The sequence below is a fragment of the Lepidothrix coronata genome, unplaced genomic scaffold, assembly GCF_001604755.1.
Source record: "Lepidothrix coronata isolate B3197 unplaced genomic scaffold, Lepidothrix_coronata-1.0 Scaffold1, whole genome shotgun sequence".
NCBI lineage: Eukaryota > Metazoa > Chordata > Aves > Passeriformes > Pipridae > Lepidothrix > Lepidothrix coronata.
In genome coordinates, this window is record NW_016690181.1 from 12049588 (window position 1) to 12070366 (window position 20779).

The following is a 20779-nucleotide window of genomic DNA, read 5'->3' on the forward strand; positions in this document are numbered from 1 at the left end:
ATCATATACTCATCTGGCTTCAGTTATTTGATCTTGACTGTCTATTTAATGGAGAAAAATGCTGACTTTGGCTCTTTCTTTCTCTCCTGTTCAGTCCGTTCCTTCTGGCAAAAAGTATAAATTTGTTGCAACAGGCCATGGCCAGTACAAGAAGGTGTTGATAGATGACACTGCAGAGCAATAGTATGCCTGGAGAACTCATTAACCAGGTAGGTGGGATATGACCTTGCACTGTGTAACAAAGTCCTGGACTCTTCTGGCAGGATGTTGGGTTATTTCTGCCAGCTGCACTTTGGGTGAATTGGAAGGTCCTGTATGGCAACATCTGGAGCCTTGCTTCCTCTGGGCCTGACTGTCTGAGCTGGAACGGTGTGGGTACACAGCAGGGGTTTGTTTTTGCCTCTGACTTTCTGATGCTGATAGGAAGCTGGATACCTGTGTTAGTTTAAACTTCAGGATAAGTCCCTTAGCTGCTGCTGTTTGGGTGAAGATGTGTTTGCCTTTGCTAGTTCAAAGGAACAGTCTCAATGAGCTCTCTTTTTTTATGCTCTCTTACGTTGCAAGGAGAAGTAGATATTTGGAGGTCATTCTGTCTGAGCATGGGGCTGATGTACTTCTGAAATTCAAGTGTTTCTGGGGTATAATTCCCAGATTTACTGAATTAATTATGGGGAAAACTTTTCATGGCTCCAGTAGCCTCTTGGAACGAGTTGATAATAAGGTTGTAGCAGGGAGGATGTGAGCAGCTGTTGTGCTGGGTAGACCAACAGAGCAGAAAGAACTACTCTCTGATGTGCAGCAAGGGGGAAGGCAGGGCTGGGTTACTGTCTCTGTGCTCTCTTGAAATGGCTTTTGGATCTCATGTTCCTATTGTGTTTGTGCTCCTAGACACCCCGGTGTTATCTTGAGTGGATGATAGTGGATTGCATCAATAAGGAAGAATGGTGTAGAGGGAGGTGATAACCAGTTGGATCCAACTGGGCAGCATCTGGCACAATGAGTGGAGAGGAAGTTGTTGAGGGTGAAAACAAGCTCATTCTCTTTTTTTGCTACTATAAAAAAGAAGCTTTATTTCTTAGCCAAGCTTATAAATAGCTCTGTCTGCTACAAAACACCTTTTGTTTCTGAATTCTTCTGGGACCTGTGTTCCTTCCCTTCCTTCCCCTCCCCCCCTTAAGGAGATGGCTTCTGAGTGCAGCATATTGTTTTGTTTGTTTCATTTTTTAGTGCCCATTTGGAGGAGAAGCCCTTTTGAGTGCTACTCTGAGAAGAGCAGCAGTACAAAACTCAAGGCTGCCCGGAGATATGTTTTTAGCCCACAGAATTTGTATCCTCAGCTTACTTCTCTGCCTGTGACTTTGAGAAACCTATTTTAAGGTCTCCTCTCTGATCAGTCTCTTCATTTTCCAGAAGTCTGTTTCAGTGTACCAAGTGGGAGCCTACTGAGCTTCAGTTCTTTATAGCAAACAGGTTTTGCTAGGTTGTCAGCAGGTTTGTTTGCCCTACCTGAGCTTCTCTAAGCAGCTCAAAGGAAAGTGCCTTTGGCTCTGGTCTTTGCCTTTCAAGAAAGGATGCTGGGCAGGGACTGTCACGACATGTGCTCTAGGATCCACCCAGTACTCCAAACAGCTGTGGCACAACACTGTTGCACTGTGGGTTTGTTCAAAAGGAAGTTGTTTTTTTTTTTTTTTTTTTTGTGAATAGCAAAATGACTGCAATAGCTGAAGGAGCTTGGCTTGTTTCTGTTCTTAGGTTTTTAGTTGGCTGTTTGGTATGTTGTGAGCTCACTGCTCCCCAGCTCCTCTCCACCCCCTGAACTATGTTCATCCTTTTCTGTACTACTGGATCACTTTGTCATTGCCTTCTTGCTCCCAAACCCTTCTGGATTACCTCTGTGTCACTTCCTTAACACCACCTTATCAGCTTTCTAGTTGCTTAAGCACAGGTACAGTTTTTCTTCCTCCCCTTCCTTCCTGAGCTGCAGGACCTCAGTGCAGCCTTTGAAGCAAGAGGTTTTCTCTGAGTGGCAGTTTGGGCTCTTAGCCCTCTGCCTGAGGCTGTTTGACATTGAAAAGAACCAAATTCTGTGCCCATTAGCATCCCCCTTCCCTTGCTCAGCACAGCAGCTCAGACTGGGACATACTGCACTGACTTCCAGTGCAGAGCCATTGGTGAAAATCTGTTGCTTACGAGACTCTGTCCTTTGTGATACTCTCATGTCAGGGTCTGTCTCTGCAGAACTTGCCACGCTTGCTGTGTGTCTCTGTCCTTTGCTTTTGGGGTAAAAGGGCTTAAACTGTGCATCCAGACCTGCCTTCCTTTGCTTCCTTCCTTCTGTTTGGGGGAATCATTCTCCCCAATGGCATTTCTCCATCCTTCATCCCTGTGCAGTGAGGCTGGGTTTGTGGATGCAGCCTGGTTGAAAGCACAGCAGATGCAAAACATGTAAGCCTTAGGTGAGAGTTGCTGGTTTGTTCTGGGTGGTTGTCCTTGCTTCAGGACAAAAGCTGGATTAAAGCACAATTGCTTCTTAAACCATCCTCTCTGGCCAGATTCACTTTGTCTCCCAAACGTAACTGATGTTGGCTGTTCTCCCTCATGTTAATTCTATGGATCTCATGCATGCTGATTCCTAAGCATAGGTATCCATCCACTGTGCTTCAGTAAGGTGCCATTTATTGCTCATCTTTATCTGCATTAGGCATTCCACATTTTACACAGCACTCTTTGATTTCTGTGTTTGTGTTGCTGTGTGGATCTGTTTCTATAGCCTTCTCTCTCAGCAATGTTAAATTATCCTGCAGAGGCTTACCTAGCATCCAGTTGTGATTACTGGTGTGTTCCAACCTACCTCTTTTCAGCTTTTTCTTGGAAAAGTGGGGGTGGGGTGGGGTGGAGAAATCCTATCTTTAGATAATTGGGTTATCCTCTTCCCCCCCCCCACCGTTGAATAGGAAAGGGGTTACAAAATAGAGAAGACCAGCAAAGTGAAAACTTAAGTGAAGGTTTGATGATAACTGAGCTGCTCTTATAGCATCATTACAAAACTGGAAGACTTCAAAAAAGCAAAAGGGGTTCTTTGTTTTGTTTCCAAGTCTCTTCACAGTTTGGCTTGAGGAAATTTTGGTCAGTTCTGTATCCTCTATACACAAAAAGAATATAAAGAGCTGTGTATGGAGTTTCCTATTTGGACTAAACATGGCAATCCTATATTAGCTGTGTAGGAACACCCTAGCCTATGACAAAGTCCCTTGTGAAACAGAAATAGCTGATCTCCCAGCTTTCAGGCTCATAAACCTGCTGGCAATGAAGTTGCAAAGGGTGACTAATACTTAAAAACACAGCTGTCTCTTGGATGGGCAGAGCTGGGGACTTTCCTTTTAAATACCCTCTTTTTTTCAGGACATCAGGGACAAGCAGGTAGGCAAATACCATCATGTTCCTCTTGAAAATGAGACTACATGTGGTTAGCAGAGCCCCTAAAAAACCAGTATCTTGTTAAATACACAGAGTTGGTATCCAATGTGCTCAAGAAGGCTTGTTTAGTTATGGAAACCATCATCTGTATTTGAGAAAATGATAAAATATGTAACAGAACTTGATTACTGAAATAGTCTTCTGTGCACTATGATTTAGTAGACTGACCTAGGAGGATGTCAAGTGATAATGCCTGTTTTGTTAGCCAGGGGAACTGCTTTGTGAGAGCGGGATATCTTATGCTGTCCCTTGTCTGTGCTGGTGAAAGGATGAGTTTCATTTTGTTCTCAGCAAATGGGTGAGGGGTGCACTTTCAGTGGAGGAGATAGAGAAGATAGCTCAAAATATATGTATGTACTCTCTTTGTGTGTGTTTTCTAAGACTCCCTAGAGATGTGGAGCAACCCAGATTCCTTCATATCTCATCTGCAACTGCTGCTGCTTCCAGGATCAAGATAGGTCTTAGATAAACACAACAAAACCCCTAAGATTCTATTATCCTTCTTTAAACTGGTCTTTTTCTACTGGCAACTTGTCACCTTCACTGTGTCCTTCCCCTCCGTTCCCTCTGTTACTGCATCCAGTGCTGCTTGCTGGCTCTGTTTAAAACAAGCGCATACCTGTTTTCCTGTGACCTGTGGATGTGGTATGTTATACACTTAAGCTTATAAACATACGGAGAGTAGCCCTTAAACCTGCAGCATGAGGCTGCTGGCTTTGAGGGGTTTTATTTAATTTCCTTGTTTTCCTTACACTTGGCTTCAGTGGACAGTAAACCTGGTCCTAGGTGTTCTCCTGCTTGGGTGCCCTGTAGGAATCTCCAGAGGCATGGAGCTGCCTGGCTTCAGTTGGCTGACCATCCTGATGCTGTTCTGTTAAAGCTCTTGGTGTGCTCCTCAGCTGATTTGGGTCTAAACCGGCTCAGCTCAAACACAGTGCTGATCTTTGTCATGGGTTTGGTAGCCAGCTCCTTCAGTTTCCGGGCGTCAAAACGTGGCTTGTGCAGAAGGATGGGCAAGCGGCGGGGAAGAAAGACGTTTTCTTCCTTCCGTGGCTTCTTCTCTTCTGCTTGCTGCTTCGTCTCCTTGTTGAGTGTCACCTGGTATAAAATAGCATCCCACATTTTCATGGCTCTTGATTTAAACAGCATGCAGTCTTGGTTGATGACTGCTTGAGCAGTGTCCTCTTTACTCCCTTCCTCCTGTTCCAGCTTTTCTGGCTTGGGCTCTGGGAAGCTGGGTGCTTCTGGCTGTACCATCAAGTGCTTCCTGAGGCGATGCCAGCCACTGGCACTGGTTCCAGATGGTCTTGCTGCTTCTACTGATGGTGGTGCTGGCTCAGCTTTGAGGGGAAGGCTGGTGTTGGGTAAGCTGGGGGTCAATTGAGTTTGAATGATGTCTTCTGCCTTGGTGTCTGTGGAGGTGGACCCAGTACCATCAGCTTGTGCTGGCGTTGCTGTTGGTGGGCGTGCTTGCCTCCAGGGAGCACTGGATGTCGTTTGTTTTAGGATGTCTCTGTCTTCCTTGGGTAATTCAGAAGCTGTCTCTGATCCAGATATTTCAGTGTCACTTCTATGAGTTGTAGGCATATTGCTGTGGGCATCAGAGGTGCTTGGCTTGGGTGAAGGGGCCTTGATGGACTCTTCAATAGGAACAGGCTTGGGAGCTTGATCAGCAGGTTCTGTGTCTGCAGCAGGTTCTGTGTCTGCAGCAGGAAGGAGGGGAGGTTCCAACAAGGGAAGTGTGGCGTTGCTGTCATCAAGTGAGGTGGGTATGTGCTCTGGAGATGGTTCAGAGCAGCTTGTTTGAGGTGCTGGGGAAGAAGACCTTTTGTCTTCATGGCTTACGGTTCCTTGTGTCAGGTTTGATGTGGGAGTCTTAGCCCTTGGTGGCTTGACACTGTGGAAATAAGTGTTCACCTTGGTGACGTAGGTAACTTCTGGTGCCCTTTCTTTACTGGAAGGAGGAGGCTGGGGGAAAACAGATGGGTCACATGGGGAGGGAAGGTGGGAGCCCACGTCTTCTGGCTGATGTGTAGTCTCGGGAGCCTCTGGTTTGTGTAGCAGGGGCATGGCTGAGGAGGTTGTGAGCAGGACATGTTCAGCAATGCGCCTCTGCTCAGTGACCTTCAGTGTGAAAGGCTTGCTCTTTCGGAAAGGGGAGGGGGCGCGGTGGTTGACGGGCCTGATGGAGATGTGAGTGGGCAGGCTGGTAGAGGGGGATGCTGTGGTTTCAGGGATCTCTGCTGGGGGAGTGCTTTCATCGTACTCCTCTTGGTCAGGGCTGGCCTCGTTCACAGGTGAGAGGCTGGACCGGAAGGACTTGGCTTGCTCTGAAGCGAAGACAGCATTCTTTTTGGCTGCCTTTTTCAGCAGCCGTTGGAGCCGCACATTGTCCTTCCCAGGCTTTGGTAGGGTGGGAGGGGGAGAAAGGTGGTGGTGGATGGGAGCAGGCTGGATGGAGGATGATACTGTTATCAGCATTGTCATTTCCTGTGGAAAAAAAGAACAAAGTTTAGAGGTGGCATGGGCTTAGCCCTGGTGGGCTAGGTTCTGAAGCATTCATATGTAAGTCCTCCTCTTCCTCTCTCTAAAAGCTGTGAGTATGGAGGAAGTACTGTGGGAGAAGAGCATCAGTCTTGGTTTCCTTACTCTCCTGACATAACCTCAGCCAGTCTTGAGGGTGGGTGTGGCAGGGCAAGAGATGTTCTGGGGGAAGCTGTATTGCCAAATCTGGAGCTCTTCCTCTCCTGGCATTAGCACAAAATCCAATAAGAGCTCTTTGGGACCCCAGACATTCGTGTCTTGGCAAGTCCTAATGGGATTTGGAAGGAAACGTTGAGGGGAAACAAAGTGGGTCTGAAATCTTGAAGCTTTGAAACATCTCCAGAGGCACAAACCAGGAATGTTTCATGGCTTTCCAAATTTTGGTTATTAATACTCTGATACAATGTTACATACAACAGAACAGTCATAAACTACATGTGTCATCTGAGTCAAAGTCAACACTTGCCTTGATTGATTTCGTCTGGCTGAAGACACCCCTGTGAAATGCAGGGCTTCTCAAAAGCTGCATTTATCAGTGAGAAAGTGCTTTGTCACAGCACTAACTTGGACTGATCTTTTCTTGCTGCATGGAGCACAGGGGCAAATTTTTCCTCCTGCACTCCATTCTAGATAAAACCAAGTTTTCTCTTTCCCTTGGGAAGCTTTGCCACTGTCTTGCCTCTATCACTTACTATTCAGTGAAACAGAAGTGGCTTGTGGTCTGGGTCAGGTCTTATCTCCAATGGCAGTTGCAGCCCTTTGGCCAACACTGGGCTGCTCCTATGGGGAAGCATGGCTGCCTTTCCTGCTCTGTTGCTAACTCACCACCATCTCCTCTTCTTTCTGGTAAGCACTGGTCAGACTTCTGACAATGGAGCTAAGGGTCTGTGTTGGGGATAGAAAGACAAAGCTGCTCTCAGTTCTCCCCTTGCTCTTCCTGAGCAAGATGGGGAGCACCAAACACTCAGCCTCTGACCTGCAATGACTTTTTGGCAGCCACTAGAAAGAAATCTGACTCAATCCTGGCTCTTGCTCAGCACAGAGTTGCTGAGTTTTGCTATGAAATGAGACATAAATCACTGAGCTCTGTAGTCCCTGGTGGTGGATGCAACTGAGCATCCTGAAATAAGGAAGAGGAGGCTGGGGTGATGTCAGGCTTGCTCAGAGGGGCTATTTATTGCATGTGTTTTGCTTGGTTCCTGGTGGCTCCCAACCTGCTCTGGTTAGTATGGGTGTGTAGTGTGATACCTGCTGTGTGGGAAAGCTATCCTGAATCAAACTCTCAAAAGTGCAGAGCAGCTATTTGTGCTTCAGTGCCTGGTGTTAGCTTTGGGTTTGCAGTGCTGCTGTCAGCACTGGGCTGGGAAGGTGATCCAAACTGAGCAAGCAGGTGGTGTATCTGCCAAAACTGGTTGTGAATCAGCAGAGAAGGGTGACTCTTAAAAAAAAAAACAGGCAGCAGCAAATACAAGCACTTGAAGCTTTTGAACACTACACACTATCTCTTCAAGATCAAGCCCTCACCGTGGTGGATGAGCTGAGCAGAGGCTGTGGTGGGCAGGGGCTGGGCAGTGTCTAGCAAGTGGTGCACTCAGTACAGGAAGGACATGGATCTATTGGAGCAAGTTCAGAGGAGGGCCACAGAAATGATCAGAGGGATAGAACACTCCTATGAGGACAGGCTGAGAGAGTTGGGGTTGTTCAACCTGGAGAAGAGAAGGCTCCGGGGAGACCTTATTGTGGCCTTTTAATATGTGAAGGAGACTTATAAGAAAGATAGGGACAGATTTTTAGTAGGGTATGTAGTAGTAGGATAAAGGGTTACAGTTTTAAATTGAGATGGTTAAGACTAGATGTAAGGAAGAAGTTTTTTTATGGTGAGGGTGGTGAAACACTGGAACAGGTTTCCCAGAGAGATGGTAGATGCCTCATCCATAGAAACATTCAAGGTCAGGTTGGATGGGGGTCTGAGTAGCCTGATCTAGTTGAAGATGTTCCTGCTTATTGTGTGGGCATTGGATGAGATGACCTTTAAAGGTCCTTTTCAACTAAAGGTCCTATTCAAACTATTCTATGATTCTATGACTTATTTTGGCTGCAGGCATGAGAAACCTTCTGCAGTTTTGGTGAGGGGGCTTGGAGGGGATTTGTACCAGCTGGGGGTGACAACTGTCAGGCATTCCCAGTGTCTTATCAACTTCATGTTTTAGGCACAAGGCTGGGATTAGGATTTGCTTTGTTCTAAGAGCTACTCTTAGAAGCAAGTCTGCACTGTCCCCAAAAAAAGGCTGAGACCCCATTCTTCATCATATATCTGCTCTCCTTCCCAATTTCATGGATATTTTATATTCTTCAGGGTCAGAAAGCCAAAATGTCTGTTGGAGGGGTATGTACTTTTTTTTTTTTGTGCAATGCCACTCTGGCTCTGTTTGTATAGGAGTTGCTAATTGCTTGCTGAGGTTTTTTGTGCTTTTTTTTAAATCTGCTGAAGGGGGAGCAAGTACATGCATCTGATGGTAGGATTTACTGTAGAATGATTTAATCTGCTCCTGTTTAATGTGGTTCCATGGACAGCCTGTACTACAAGATGAGCTATAGTCTAGCAGCACTGTTAAACCAGATTTATAAGGTTGACCTGCTTCAAGCTTGTATTGGGAATACTAAAGAGGTAGGGCAGCAAACTTCCCAACGACTGATCAGCTCATTGACTGCTTTGCTTTGTCCCATGGACTGCTGCAGCCCAGAAAAATGCAGCTTCCCATGTGAGTCAGAGAAGGATCTTGCCTGGGATTTGCTGCAAACTGCCAGATGCTACAGAGGAGGGCATGGGGATTCTTGACGTGGGAAGTTTAGATACAATATGCATGCACAAGGAAGGTTTTCCTTCTGTTCCCAAAGTTAGAGGCTGCTTTGTGCCCTATAACATCAAGATTTGTTCTCTTATAGTAGTCTGTGCTCTTGAAATCACTCTTGCTACTGTCTCAGCATCCCATCTGACTTGAAACCTGCTGTACTGTGGATCTTGGAGACCTTGTGGTGTGTAGTAACTTCTATGGCACGTGACTGTATTGGAGTCTCTGTGCTTGACTAGTGAGGCAGAGAGATGCTAAGGGACAGCAAAAGGAAATCAGCTGTTAATTTATTTGCCTTCCCTGTCATGCTTGGCTTTGTTTGAGCCTCCTTCAGGGCTTTGTTTGAGCCTCCTTCAGAGCTTTGTGTGCTCAGGAGAAATTCTGCAACAAGCAAGATTTGTCTTCCCCCCCCCTTGTTTTTGCTTCATTATGTGGCAAAGGGACACTCAGGCTTGCTTTGTTACCAGTGGAAAACTCATGGACAATGGGGGAAGTACTGCCTGAGAAACTTGTGTGAGTTTGTGATAAGCTGGAAGGAAATAAAGATAGAAGTCAAGAGGCTTTCAAAGGGTTAAGTTTCCTTGCTGGTGGTTGAGTGCCCATGGGTGGATGTGTGGTCACCCACACTTGGACCCCAACTGTTCTCCTGACTTCACTCCATCTGCAATCAGCCCCAAATCAGGATTAGTGGGGAGAGTGTCAGCATGCGAGAATCATTTATCAAGTGATGGAAAACTCATTTGTGTCCTGGAGTCCCTTGGCTGCACCAGCTGTCGTGCGTGGAGCAGATGGAGAGCTGCAGGAACCCAACACCGCTGCAGATGGTCCCAAACCGAGCTGTGGCTGCCAGGGGCTGTAGGAACATACTCCACTTTAGTTGCTTTCTTGGGCTTGGGAGCAAACCTGCTAATCTCCTCCTTTTTGGAGTGGGAGACAGCTTGGCAGAAGTGCAGCTGTGACCTCTGCTGGGCATGCAGCCCTTGGCAACTGCTCTGCCATGAGCATGGACATTCCCAGAATGGTGGACTTTGACTGGGCTTTGTGAAAGTGGGTGGGAGAAAACCACCTGTAATTGCTAGACAAGATGCAGCCCATGGTATTGCTCATGAGAGGTCAAATGGTATCCATAACCTTGTTATTTTCTTGTCTTGCAGCTGAGCTTGGTCCTGGCTCGATGCAACCCTCAATGCCACTATTTCCTCTGCTCCACAGAAGATAATTGAAGGATGTTTCTCTTCTGGCTGATGTCAGTCTGCTTTGGTACAGCCTGACTCCTCTTGGGGTGTGAGCAATACCCCACACTGCCTTCAGATGGAAGAAAGGAACTATATCAGCTGGCAAAATCTATCTCTGTTTTAAGCTTCTATGTGATTCTTTGGCTTTTTTTTTTTAATCTCTCTCTGCTATGGAGATGGGAGGCTGTGGCTCTGTTCCCTCTCTTCTTAAGTGTTGGAAGAGAGTGATCTGCTGCCCTGCTGAGCAGGCAAGGCTTTTTCTATGTGATGACTTTCTCCTTTTGTGGCCCGTGGTGGCAGAGAGAGAGCTCAACAGTAACCTGGTAAAAGAATTGGTGTTTGAAAGGAGGGCAATGGGCAGATTGTGAGTGTGAGAAAACTGCACAGAGAGTGTAAGGAGAGTGCAAGGACCACTTGTCACCCTGTTGGTGCCAGCTGTGGGTAAGGTCTTCCCCTGTTTACAATGCAGCCTCTGTCCCTCTACAACATCTGTTTTGAGGGACTTCCATCTATTGGTTTCTCTGTGTACAACAAATCACTTTCAAGTTAGTCCTGTTTTTTTTTCTTTAGTTCCCAGATCATCCTTTAGTCACAGTTACATACCCATGCTAAAATGTTCCTGCCACTTTTCTGTCTCAACAGTGGCAATAGCAGCTTTGTTTCAAATAGCTGCTACCTATAGAAGATGGGTTGGAGGTCTCCTTTCCCAGGCGTGAGGAGTGCTGACCACTGGTATTATCTCCCTTCTCTGGGAAAGTGCAAATTAGCTCCTAGGGCTGTTTCTGAACTCTCCCACTCCTTCATACTTTGTGGTGTTAACATGTCCTCCATCCCCTCTTTAAAATCTTATTCCTACTCTCTTCCATGTCAACATAATTTTGCAAGTTGTTTCTGCTCTCCTGGAGGGAGGACAGCTTGTCTCTCCTCCTGCATCAGTGTGCTTTCTGCTTAAATTTTGTGCCTCCTGAATTTTCCTTTTTTTGTAAGCATTTAATAAAATTTGAAGATGATGTTGTAATGATGGCAACTCTGAGAATTTTGTTTGTGTAGGAGTTTCTGCAGCAAAGCTGTCTTCCAAGACCTTGCAAGTCCCTGCTTGAGTGTAAGGTGGAGGAGAAGAAACATCAGGCTCAGTGGCAAGAGGAAAAGAAGCTTGACATATGCAGGAAAGGGGATTTCTGTGTTCCTGGCCCATTTAGATACTTGTCATTTTGCTGCATTTTTCATGGGGGGTAATTGACTGTAAAACAGGAAGGAGTGGTGTTTGGGTGAGATATGGAGCAGCATGTAGAGACTTCTAGGGCGTGGTCAGCTAGAAGCACAGAGCTTACCTCCCCAGGTAGTAGACCTGAGCAACATCACAGTTTTTATCCAGAATCACTGGTGATGTCAGCTTTGTTTAAAAAAAACCCCAAAGAAACAACAAACCCTGTCTAGCCTGCTTATCCAGCTTTGATAAGGTCAATATAGCTGTCTGTACTGGAACGCAGCACGCTAATGAGTTGATGAATCTATCTGGAACCATTTCATGAAAAACCTTTTTATGGAGATGACCTTCCAAGTAATAACACTTTTACTACTTGTGGCAGTAAAGAGTTTCTGCTGTCCTTACCTATGCTTTCCTAAAGTGTTAGGAAGAAAAAAGTTTTCAGATACTACTTGTTGCTCTTATCTTTCTGCTTATTGGTACCCTTGTCCTCTCCATCCTCTGCTTTAGCTCCTGGAGGTAGGAATTCAAGGAGTCTGTGTTCCTTACAGCACTGAGGAGCATGGACACCATCTGGCCCCATCTTCCCTTAAGCCCTTCCTTCCTCTGCCATGCTGGGGTTTTCCAGTGAGGCTGGAGCAGTAGTAGTGTGGGGTATAGAGATATCCTGGCTTGAGGTGAAAACAGCACTACTTTGCATGTGTGCAAACTGGTTGCAGCAGTTTTTCAACTCTGTTCTGTGGCTGACTGGAGGAAAAGATAGCTGGAAAGTTCTCCAGCTACTATTCCTGTGTCCTGCCAGTTTGGAGAGTGCAGACAAGGTCCTAGAGGCTGCTTCTGTGAGAGTCCTTCTCTAAGGAGGGTTAATTTGTGCAGTATGTTTTCTCCACTTAAAGCCCACGTGGACCTAGGTGTGGTTTCAATAAACAACCGCTGTAATTCAGGTTCTGGTCACAGCAGAGAAGTGAGCAGGTTATGGGAGACCAGAGCTCTCTAGTGGTGGTCAGGAACCAGGGAAAGACCTGGCTTGGAACAGATGTGTGTAGCTCTTTATGAGGTACTTATATGTGCCAGGGGAAATGTTTCCACAGTTAAATTAACTTTATGATCTGCTGTTTCTCCTCCCAAAGTAACATCGTGTGCACATGGTGGTGGGAGTGGCAGAGGGGTTACCAGAATGGTGAAACCTCCCACCACACCAAAAAAAATAAGAAAAAAGAACACTGCAGCCCAGGTATACTGGATATGCATCTTAGTATTTAAGAGGGGATGGAGACTCATTTCTCCCCTCAGCAGCAAACTGTAGGGACTTCAGTTGCTCCCTTCACAAGAAAACATGGCATCAGTGAAGTGTTTCTGCTTATCTCTTGCTGGAATGAAAAGCTCCCACAGGTGAATTTGCTATGGAGAAACCACTGTGTGTGGTGTGAAGTTACACTGTGACCTTTGCAAAGCCCTCCTGCTTCCAGCTCTTCTGCTTGTCTCTGGGACCTCTGCCCTCCTAGGAAGGGCTTCTGGAGACTTGCCCCGCTCATATAAGCGAAAGACAGCAGGCTGATGCCCCTCTATAGTAGCAACCCTATGTCACTGCTCTAATCTTAAGGCACCCCTCAAGGTGTTGCTTCACTGCAGTTCCTTCTTTCTCCATCTTGGCTAGATTATGCAGAAGGAGAACATCCTTCCAGCATCTGCTCTGAAATAAATGTGGAGGGCTAAGGTAATACTGAAATGTGCTGCTTGTGGCAGGGTTCAGGGCTGCTTTTTTTTCCCAACAGGGTTTAACAGATGGTTCTACACGAGTGTTTGCAAGATGGAATTGAAAAACATTGCAGTGCTTGTTTCCTGCAGGCCATAAACCAGTATTATTTAAACATGGGGAAAGCTTATCTGGTGGAAAACTCAAGTCTCTTTTGAATGTCATGTTTTTATGCAGCACTTGTTCTGCCTTGAGACTGGGGGCTGGACTTCATCTAGTAGTCTTTTCATGTATAAAATAATTATAGGCTCATATTTATGTCCATCCTTATGTATATGTACTCACTAATTAACAGATCTCTGCTTAACCCTCACAGCTCTGCACTGGGCCTAGAGTGAAGCAATGGACACAAGAGTTTAGAATTTCCAGATGAGTTTGTTCCTTGAAATGTGTCTGCAGTTTCTGCTCTTGGAAAGAAAGGTCAGCCTCAGAGACACCTGAGCCTGAATGTCAGAGCTTTGCCTCCTGCCACAACCACCTTCAGGAAGGAAAATAAACAAGTTTAAAGAGCAGGGCAGCTATAAATAATGAGGTGGCAGCTGATATGCTGCTGAACAAGGTTCTGAGGTTGGCCTATTGGTAATTCTTGGCAGCTCAACACACTTTCCCTGATACTGCATTACATACATACATATGTACACATGTACATATTTTAAAGCAGGTAAAGAATGAATCTCATGTTGACAGGAAGTGCAATTAGAGCTACCCTTTACTTCAGTAATGATGACCCATTACAAGGGTCCTGATAATGAGACAGACCTGAGGTGATTTTCCTGTGCTTTTGCATTGAGTCCCCTCGGGGTTTTGGTTGCAGTGGAATGATTTGATTTAGATCACAAATTTTCAGAAAGGTGTTTCATCTCTTCTTGTTAAGTAATGGTGGTTTAGAAATGCTAATGATATGCATTCTTTGTTCTTCAAATAAGTAGAAAAAAGTATCATGGACTTGGGGCTTCTGAGGATGAGGGGAAGAATGGAGGGGGGGTTGAAGCAAAGTAAGGGGGAGATATCATTGGGATTTATATGAGCAAGCACTCTAAAGCATGAAAGCAGCAAATTGCAAGTGTAATTACTCAATCAGAGGTGCTTGGTTGGGTAGGGAGGTCTTCCCCATGGTTGTGGAGAGAGTGTGAGTGGTTGTTGTTAACACCTTGACTGGTGTCCTGCCTTGCTCACCTCCTCTGGGGACACCCCAAAACAGCAGCTTCAGGCATTGGTCCTGGCTCCCATCCTGTTGCTCAGTCTTTGTTCTCACTGTCAGACTGTCTCATCCATTTGTGTGTAAATAGTCTGAGGGTGAGACCCAGGCCATGTCTTGAATGGTCAAGCCTGATCCCTTATCTTTGGAGACACATTTAGCCTAGATCTAGGGTGTCCAAGGATGGTCTCCTGAATCCTAGAGATTAGATGTCTAAAGCAGATGCAGTGAGCACATCTCTGAAAGCAAATAAGTGATGGAGAAACAATCTACCACAAAAATCAGAAATCAATATTGACTGAAGGAAAAAGAAATTCACTACTTACTGATGTGTAATTTGTTTCCATCTGAAATCATTTGCATGTTGGGTGCATCGTGTTACTCGGTCCAGTTTACAAAATTAACAGGTGCTTGTTCCTTCAAGATCATGTCAGGTGCTGGTTTCTTGTGATTTTTAGAGCCCTGTAGGTAAGTTCGAAACACCAGATGGAAAAGTGTTTACAGTAGCCAGTAAGTACAAGCAGTTTCTCAAAAATAAATAAAGGGACTTTTTCAAAGGATGAAAATTTCCATCACCTAAAATTAGCATGAAGAAGGGCTATCGAGTAACACCACTGCATGCTCCTAACTTTGGCCCTGCAAAGTTCAGCATCTCAAGTACTGGAGAGGTGAAGGGCAGTTGATGGTGATGTTGCCAGGACAGCTATTCTAGCAGAGTAGCTCCAGGCAATGAAACCAGTTGGAGGCTTTTCAAGTTGGCTGTCAGATTTACTGTTTTGCAGAAGTCAGGGTTGCTAAATGCAAATTTGGAGCGGTGCTTTGGTTGTTACCTTCCCAATAACAGAAGAAAGCAAATGCTGGCTCTGTCCCTGCTTGTTCCTGGTGAGGGACATGCTTATATGCAGGGAATGCAAGTGCAGAAAATGCTGCACTGGGAGCAGAGGGGTTTGGAGTTGATTAGTATGGTGAATTTTGGTCGAGGGCGTTTGTGTGCAGTTTGACTCAAAGATCTGGGCCAAGACTGCTTAAGTGAGCTGATAAGGATGGCCCCAATGCCTGCCTTTGTCCTGGATAACCTGTGAGTTACCCAGACACTATGCAGTTATTTACTGCCTCTTGGCCTCAGGAAATTTCATCCCTTTTTCCAGCTGACTTCCCAGGTTGGGCTTTGTTTTTTCACAGCCTTTCAGGAGCCTTTAAGTGTGGATGGGAGGTTAAATATACTCACGGGAAGGTGGGGACATATAAGAGCACTTTCCTGGAGGTTTACAAAGCAACTTTATGCTCAGGTTAACCTTGGCCTGTTTCATATGGCTTTTGAGATGCTGGCGAGCTATACCACAAAGCTAGCTCTGAAGGCAAATTCTTGCTGCTTCTCCAGTACCGCACTGCTAAGCCTTGTTGCTCACTGACCCCCTGTGCTAATATATCTCCAATCTGACTTGGAGTTACTCTGTTTTGGATCAAGGTAGCAAAGCATTTCCTACATCCATGAGGGTTGTGGCCCATCTGATGAGACCAGTTCTCATCAGGGATGTATATGCTGGTACTTCTGGGTTGGTGTCGGAGGTGAGCTCTCCATTTGCTTTGTCCCTCTCTGCCTCCCTGATGACTGATGAGCTCATGCCTGCCTCTGTAGGATATGCTGCTCCTTAGTGCAGTGCAGACCTGTGGAAGGATTGGGGATAGGTGCTTGATCCTTCATGCAAATACCCTAATGCAATTAAATCCTCTTTGACTGATGACTTCAACATCTCAAAACTGCTCTTGTCTTTTAGGAGTACTAGTGACTCTGTGTGTCTCCAACACTGAAAATGTTGCTGAAAAAAAACCCAGACAGTAACAACCAGAGCCAACCCAACAGGAAACATAGAACCCCCATTATGAATAAGAATATTTCAAAAGATTTTAAAAATGCCCAGGGATACCTTGTACCCTGCTCTGCTGCTGTCACCACTGAAACCATGCATGTGTTTGCAGGATACACTGTATGAATGATGCAAAGAGTGAGCTTATGTTTGCCCATGCTGAAGTAGGAAGTGTCCAGATTACTTCCTGTTTCTTATGAAAAGATGTAGAGTTTCTGCTCTTACAGGCTAAGAGGAGATAAGATAGGAACAGATTTTCCTACCGAGTTTCACAGAAGGGATGACATACTCGAGTCCTCCACTTAAGTATTGATTGGTTCCCTCCCACCAGATGCAAGTAGGAGAAAAGCAGTAACAGGAAGATGGATGGAGGCATGCATAGGTAATTTGGTCATTAATAATAGAAAGCTTGGTTGTTGCCCTTTATTCTCCTTTTTATGCCCCTGAACCTTTGAGACATCATGAAGCCACCATCAGGAAAAGGTGTTGGCACCCTGAGGTTCCCCAGCCACCTTCCAAGATTCAGGTAGGTAAACCCACAACTTGGCAACTATTTGCTCTCCCCTGTATCTGAGCAGCTGCTGGAAGAGGTGCATCACTGGGCATGGTAAATACTGCACCAGGTCGCTTCTGGGAAAACAAGAAACAACCAAGGACAGAGATCCTGAGCCCAAATGCCTTGCAGGTGGTATTAGAGGAGCCGAGGGGGAAAGATGGTCTTTGCTCAGCCAATTTGAGTTGTTTCACATTCCTCAGGATCCTGTTAGCCCCAGTAAAATGACAATGGTCTGGTGATACTTAGAGGAGCTGACTATAAAGTTTAAGGCTATTTTGATCTCTGCTTGACTGGCTGCATAACCGGTCATTAGCTTTTACCCAGGAACAGAAAATAATTAATTATATATATATTCTGTCCTTTCTCTGAATGTACTTAGCCATTATCTGATCTGCCTTTTTATTGACAGCTATTTCAATTAACTTGGAAAGAGTGTTCAGTGAACATAGGGCATCTACAATAACCTTGAACTGCTGATTAAACCCCCCTGCAGAATCCCTTTCTCTGGGGGAGGATAAAGAGAAGAAAGGGTGTGGGGGGAACTGGATAAAAAATTTACTTTCCTTTCCCAAATGGCTTTTGTGATTCCCATTTCCCACCTGCCCTGAATCATGGTAAAATATTTATAACTGAGTGTCACAAAAGAGAAAAACACATCCCCACCCTTTCCCAGTCAGCTTAATCAACGCATTTTTCTGGATACCTCCAATTATTTCAAGGCTAATGCCTGTATAAGTGGACAAACATGCCAAAACCAGAATATCTGTATCATGCAAAAAAGTAAAACGTGTTGTTTTGAAAGCATTGAGATAACTTTGGAGAGGAAGGGGAATAAACATTCAGACTGTGAATGATGAAACAACTCAAGTAAAACACATTTTCCTTATAAATAAATTCACTTTGGATAACTCTAACCATTTTTCAATGACAGAAGGTGTCAGTGAAAGTTCCTCTGTAGCTCTACTGTGAAGGTGTAAGTGCAGTCATGGGCAAGATTGGCTGAGGAAGCATTTCAGGAGGTCATCTTTCCTGACTTATGGGCCAAAGCAAGGTTTGCTTTGGAATTAGATCCATTTGTTCAGCATTGGAGAGTAGGTGGTGGATAGGCGTAGGCATTTATTTCAGAAATTGGATATCTCCTGGGTTGTGAAAGAGTACCTGTTTTATGGGAAGGATGTAGCTGATTTTATTTACAAACTCCGTAGTTTTTAATGAACGTGGGTAGGATTTCAGACTTTCAGGGCTGTAGAGGTTTTCAGATGAACTTTTCCAGTGCTTTTTCAGCTCACTGGCTGAGCATTATCCAGTCCTAAGAGGCAATGATCCATGAAAATGCTGCCCACTGACTGGTGTGCACTGAGAATATGGAAAGGGTATTTTGAGAAAAAAAAACAGACCAAAACAAACAAAACACACACAAGTATTTGGCCAAAATGCCCATCTTTACGCAGTTTGTAAAATTATCATGCTAATGTGTGTGAATTGTATTTAAAGGCATCTCCCCCAGAGCACTGGCTGCTTCAATAGGTCAACCAATAGCCAGAAAAGATTGGAAGGGCTGATTACAACTTCCCTACAAGTGGCCCTGCAATGCAATAAATTCCTGTGGCCCATCTCAAATAACCAGTCTGGGTGTTCCTACCTACCAAGAAGAAATGTGACATTGGACTAGGTTACCTAGCAGATACTTGTCTAGATCTCTGCCCCAGCCTCCAGTTCTGTTCAAGGAGGAACGCTGGTTTGCTGTATCCTCTCCCAGGTGGGGATGCTGTCACTGTAAAAGTATGCCAGGCTCTGGCTTGAGGTCAGCAGGCAGATGGACTTTTCGTGGTTTGAGACCCTGGTTCGTGTCTGTGACCTGTGTGTTTGCTCTTTGGCCTTGGTGCTGTCTCCTAACCTGGCACCTGGTGAGAGGGGCTTCTCCAATGACAGATGCTTGCTGCACATCCACCTAACAAAATGGAATAGCTTTCAGTAGGTGTGCAGCCACAGCTGGGATCATCCCTCCCTCATCTTGTCCATGTGATCAGTAGGGACTGGGAGGTAGTTGGTGGTGGTTTGCTCACTCTCTAGGGTGTGGCTGCGCTGCGACAGTCCCAGTAACCTTGCTGCTGATGCAGGGGGAAAGAGATGGTGTCAAGACAGCACAAAATATAAATCCTAGAGCAGGAGAATCAACAGTAAAGAGAGACAAAGCTGATGATGAAAATGTCACAGGTTGTGAACGAAATTGCTGTGTGATGGTATCAAGAGGTGAAATAAGGAGTTGACATAGGGAGAGTGTGAAAAGCACAAAGTATGAAACTAAGGCATGAAATGTTGGAGAGGATTATAATCACGTGCTGAAGGGGATAGAGAGACCCACAAAGGGAAGAAAGGACAAACATACATTGGGCTGTGTGGAATGAGCCTTGGTTGTGAACAAGGCGACAGCAGAGCAAAAGGAAGACGTGTGCATCAGACAAGCTCCCTTTCCAGAGAGATAGAGAAGGTACCCTCAGTCCCCATGAGAAGAGGGAACCAGATCATGCTGGGACCGGAAACAAGATGCATAACATGGACATTGAGCGCTCTTGACAGAAGCAGCCCATGGGATGCACAGATGTCTTTTGGGACAGTACTAAGCAGAAGTGCCATGCTCACAGGGGGTGGTGGTGGCGAAGACAGAGCATGGACATGATGTATGATGTAAAGATGAATGTTGTCTGGAGCAGTTGCCTGGCATGTCCAGGTGAGGAACTGAGCTGAGCACAAGAACTGAGAGGATACTGCAGGCTGTAATGTTTGCATCTCATCTATTTGAAAAGAGAGCTGTGGCAGAGAGAAGAGTCTGGTTACCTGTCCCTCCCATTGGTTGTATCAACGTCACATTTGTGAAGATGCTTAGAACAAAATTGGAGTGATGTGGAGCGTTCCCCTACCAGTGTGCATGAGCAGCACTGCTGTGGTGGAGGCTGTGCAACCCTGCAAGATGCTCACACTACCCCTGCCAAAGATCTGGCAGCAGGTGAGCCAGATGGACCCACAGGAGCGTTCAGGCCCGCACCTGCCGAGAGCCACCCTGGTGTAAGGCCAGGCTTTGCATTCACTTGCGCACACACGGTTTCTTTTTAACTGATTGATCCAGTCCTTGGCACTGAGTCAAGATGCCCCACCAGCAGCAGGGACAGCCTGTACCTGGCAGGCAGGCAAAGGAGACTGGTGAATGCCATTGCCAAACTGGGTCCACCACAAATATAAAAGGAGAAACAGCTGGGACACTCTCCCCCCATATGTCCCCACTCTGCTGCTAGTTTGGGCAAATACGGTATTTCTTGGAGATGTGCCCAGCTGGTGGAGCACCTGAGGAAAATTAGCCAGTGGAAGACACCACTTCTTTACTGGTTGGTGCTGAAAATGCAGCGTGAAAGCTGGTTTGCTGTGTTAGTGCTTTCAACAGATCTGGGGAGGGGGAGTGGAGGTGATGATACCAGGTCCGGCCGCGAGTTCCCACGCACACGCTGCTCTCCTCGGCAGCGCGGGGTGCCCTCCCCGCCTCCCCCACCCGGCAAACTCCCACATGAAGCGAGGGTGCTGAGGATGGATACAATGTCCCCCTCCCACCTGACAAGTAACAAAAGCATTGGCTGGAGCTGGGTTGCAGAAGGGAGGCGAGGGAATAAGCTGCCGGCCAGTTGGAGAATGCAAGCTGGAGAGATTTTAGCTCGTGCATGTTACCTGGTGAATGGGAGGCTGCAGTGCTGTGCTCCCACTCCACAGCTTTAAAAACTTGTCTCTACATCCTCGGTAGGAACCCTTTCTTGCAAGCAGCAGGGAAAGAGTGGGCAGGAATCAATCTGTGACCTGGGCCAAAAATATCGTCTGCCCTGCAGCTCCCAAAGTTTTTCCTGTGCTCCTACGGGCTGGGAGAAAGGGGGTGCTGGAGCTGCCAGACACACTGGAGGGCACACACTGCATTGCTGGGGAACCCTGCCAAGGGGAGAGGGGCGGGAGGAAAGGGATGGGAAGCTGAAGCCTGTGAGATTTAGTGAAATGGAAACCATGAACCGGAGGGTTGTGCAAGACACTGCAATCCTCTGCTGGAAT

The 20779-nt window shown here is 46.1% G+C and overlaps 2 protein-coding genes across 4 annotated transcripts in view; one reads left to right on the plus strand and one right to left on the minus strand.

The window, feature by feature from the left end:
• LSP1 (lymphocyte-specific protein 1) overlaps positions 1 to 11144 on the plus strand; it is a 50060-nt gene extending 38916 nt beyond the window's left edge. Inside the window, exons 10-11 of the mRNA XM_017807494.1 lie at positions 95 to 209; positions 10028 to 11144. Coding sequence (XP_017662983.1) covers positions 95 to 184 — 90 coding nt within the window. The 3' untranslated portion in view covers positions 185 to 209; positions 10028 to 11144. The remainder of the gene's footprint in view (positions 1 to 94; positions 210 to 10027) is intronic.
• On the minus strand, positions 4189 to 20595 carry LOC108493749 (proline-rich protein 33-like). 3 transcript variants are annotated; one of them, XM_017807472.1, is made up of 3 exons: positions 20411 to 20589; positions 14596 to 14731; positions 4189 to 5967 (listed from the first exon to the last, which is right to left on the minus strand). In XM_017807472.1, the coding sequence occupies exons 2-3, from the start codon at positions 14614 to 14616 to the stop codon at positions 4321 to 4323; spliced, it is 1668 nt and encodes a 555-aa protein (XP_017662961.1). In that variant the 5' UTR covers positions 14617 to 14731; positions 20411 to 20589; the 3' UTR covers positions 4189 to 4320. The 3 variants fall into 3 exon arrangements, 2 of the variants coding, with proteins under 2 accessions (XP_017662961.1, XP_017662965.1); XM_017807476.1 differs by lacking the exon at positions 20411 to 20589 and adding an exon at positions 16401 to 16459; XR_001873601.1 differs by lacking the exon at positions 4189 to 5967 and adding an exon at positions 6883 to 6906 and having other exon boundaries at positions 20411 to 20595.
• Between the last annotated feature and the right edge of the window lie 184 nt (positions 20596 to 20779).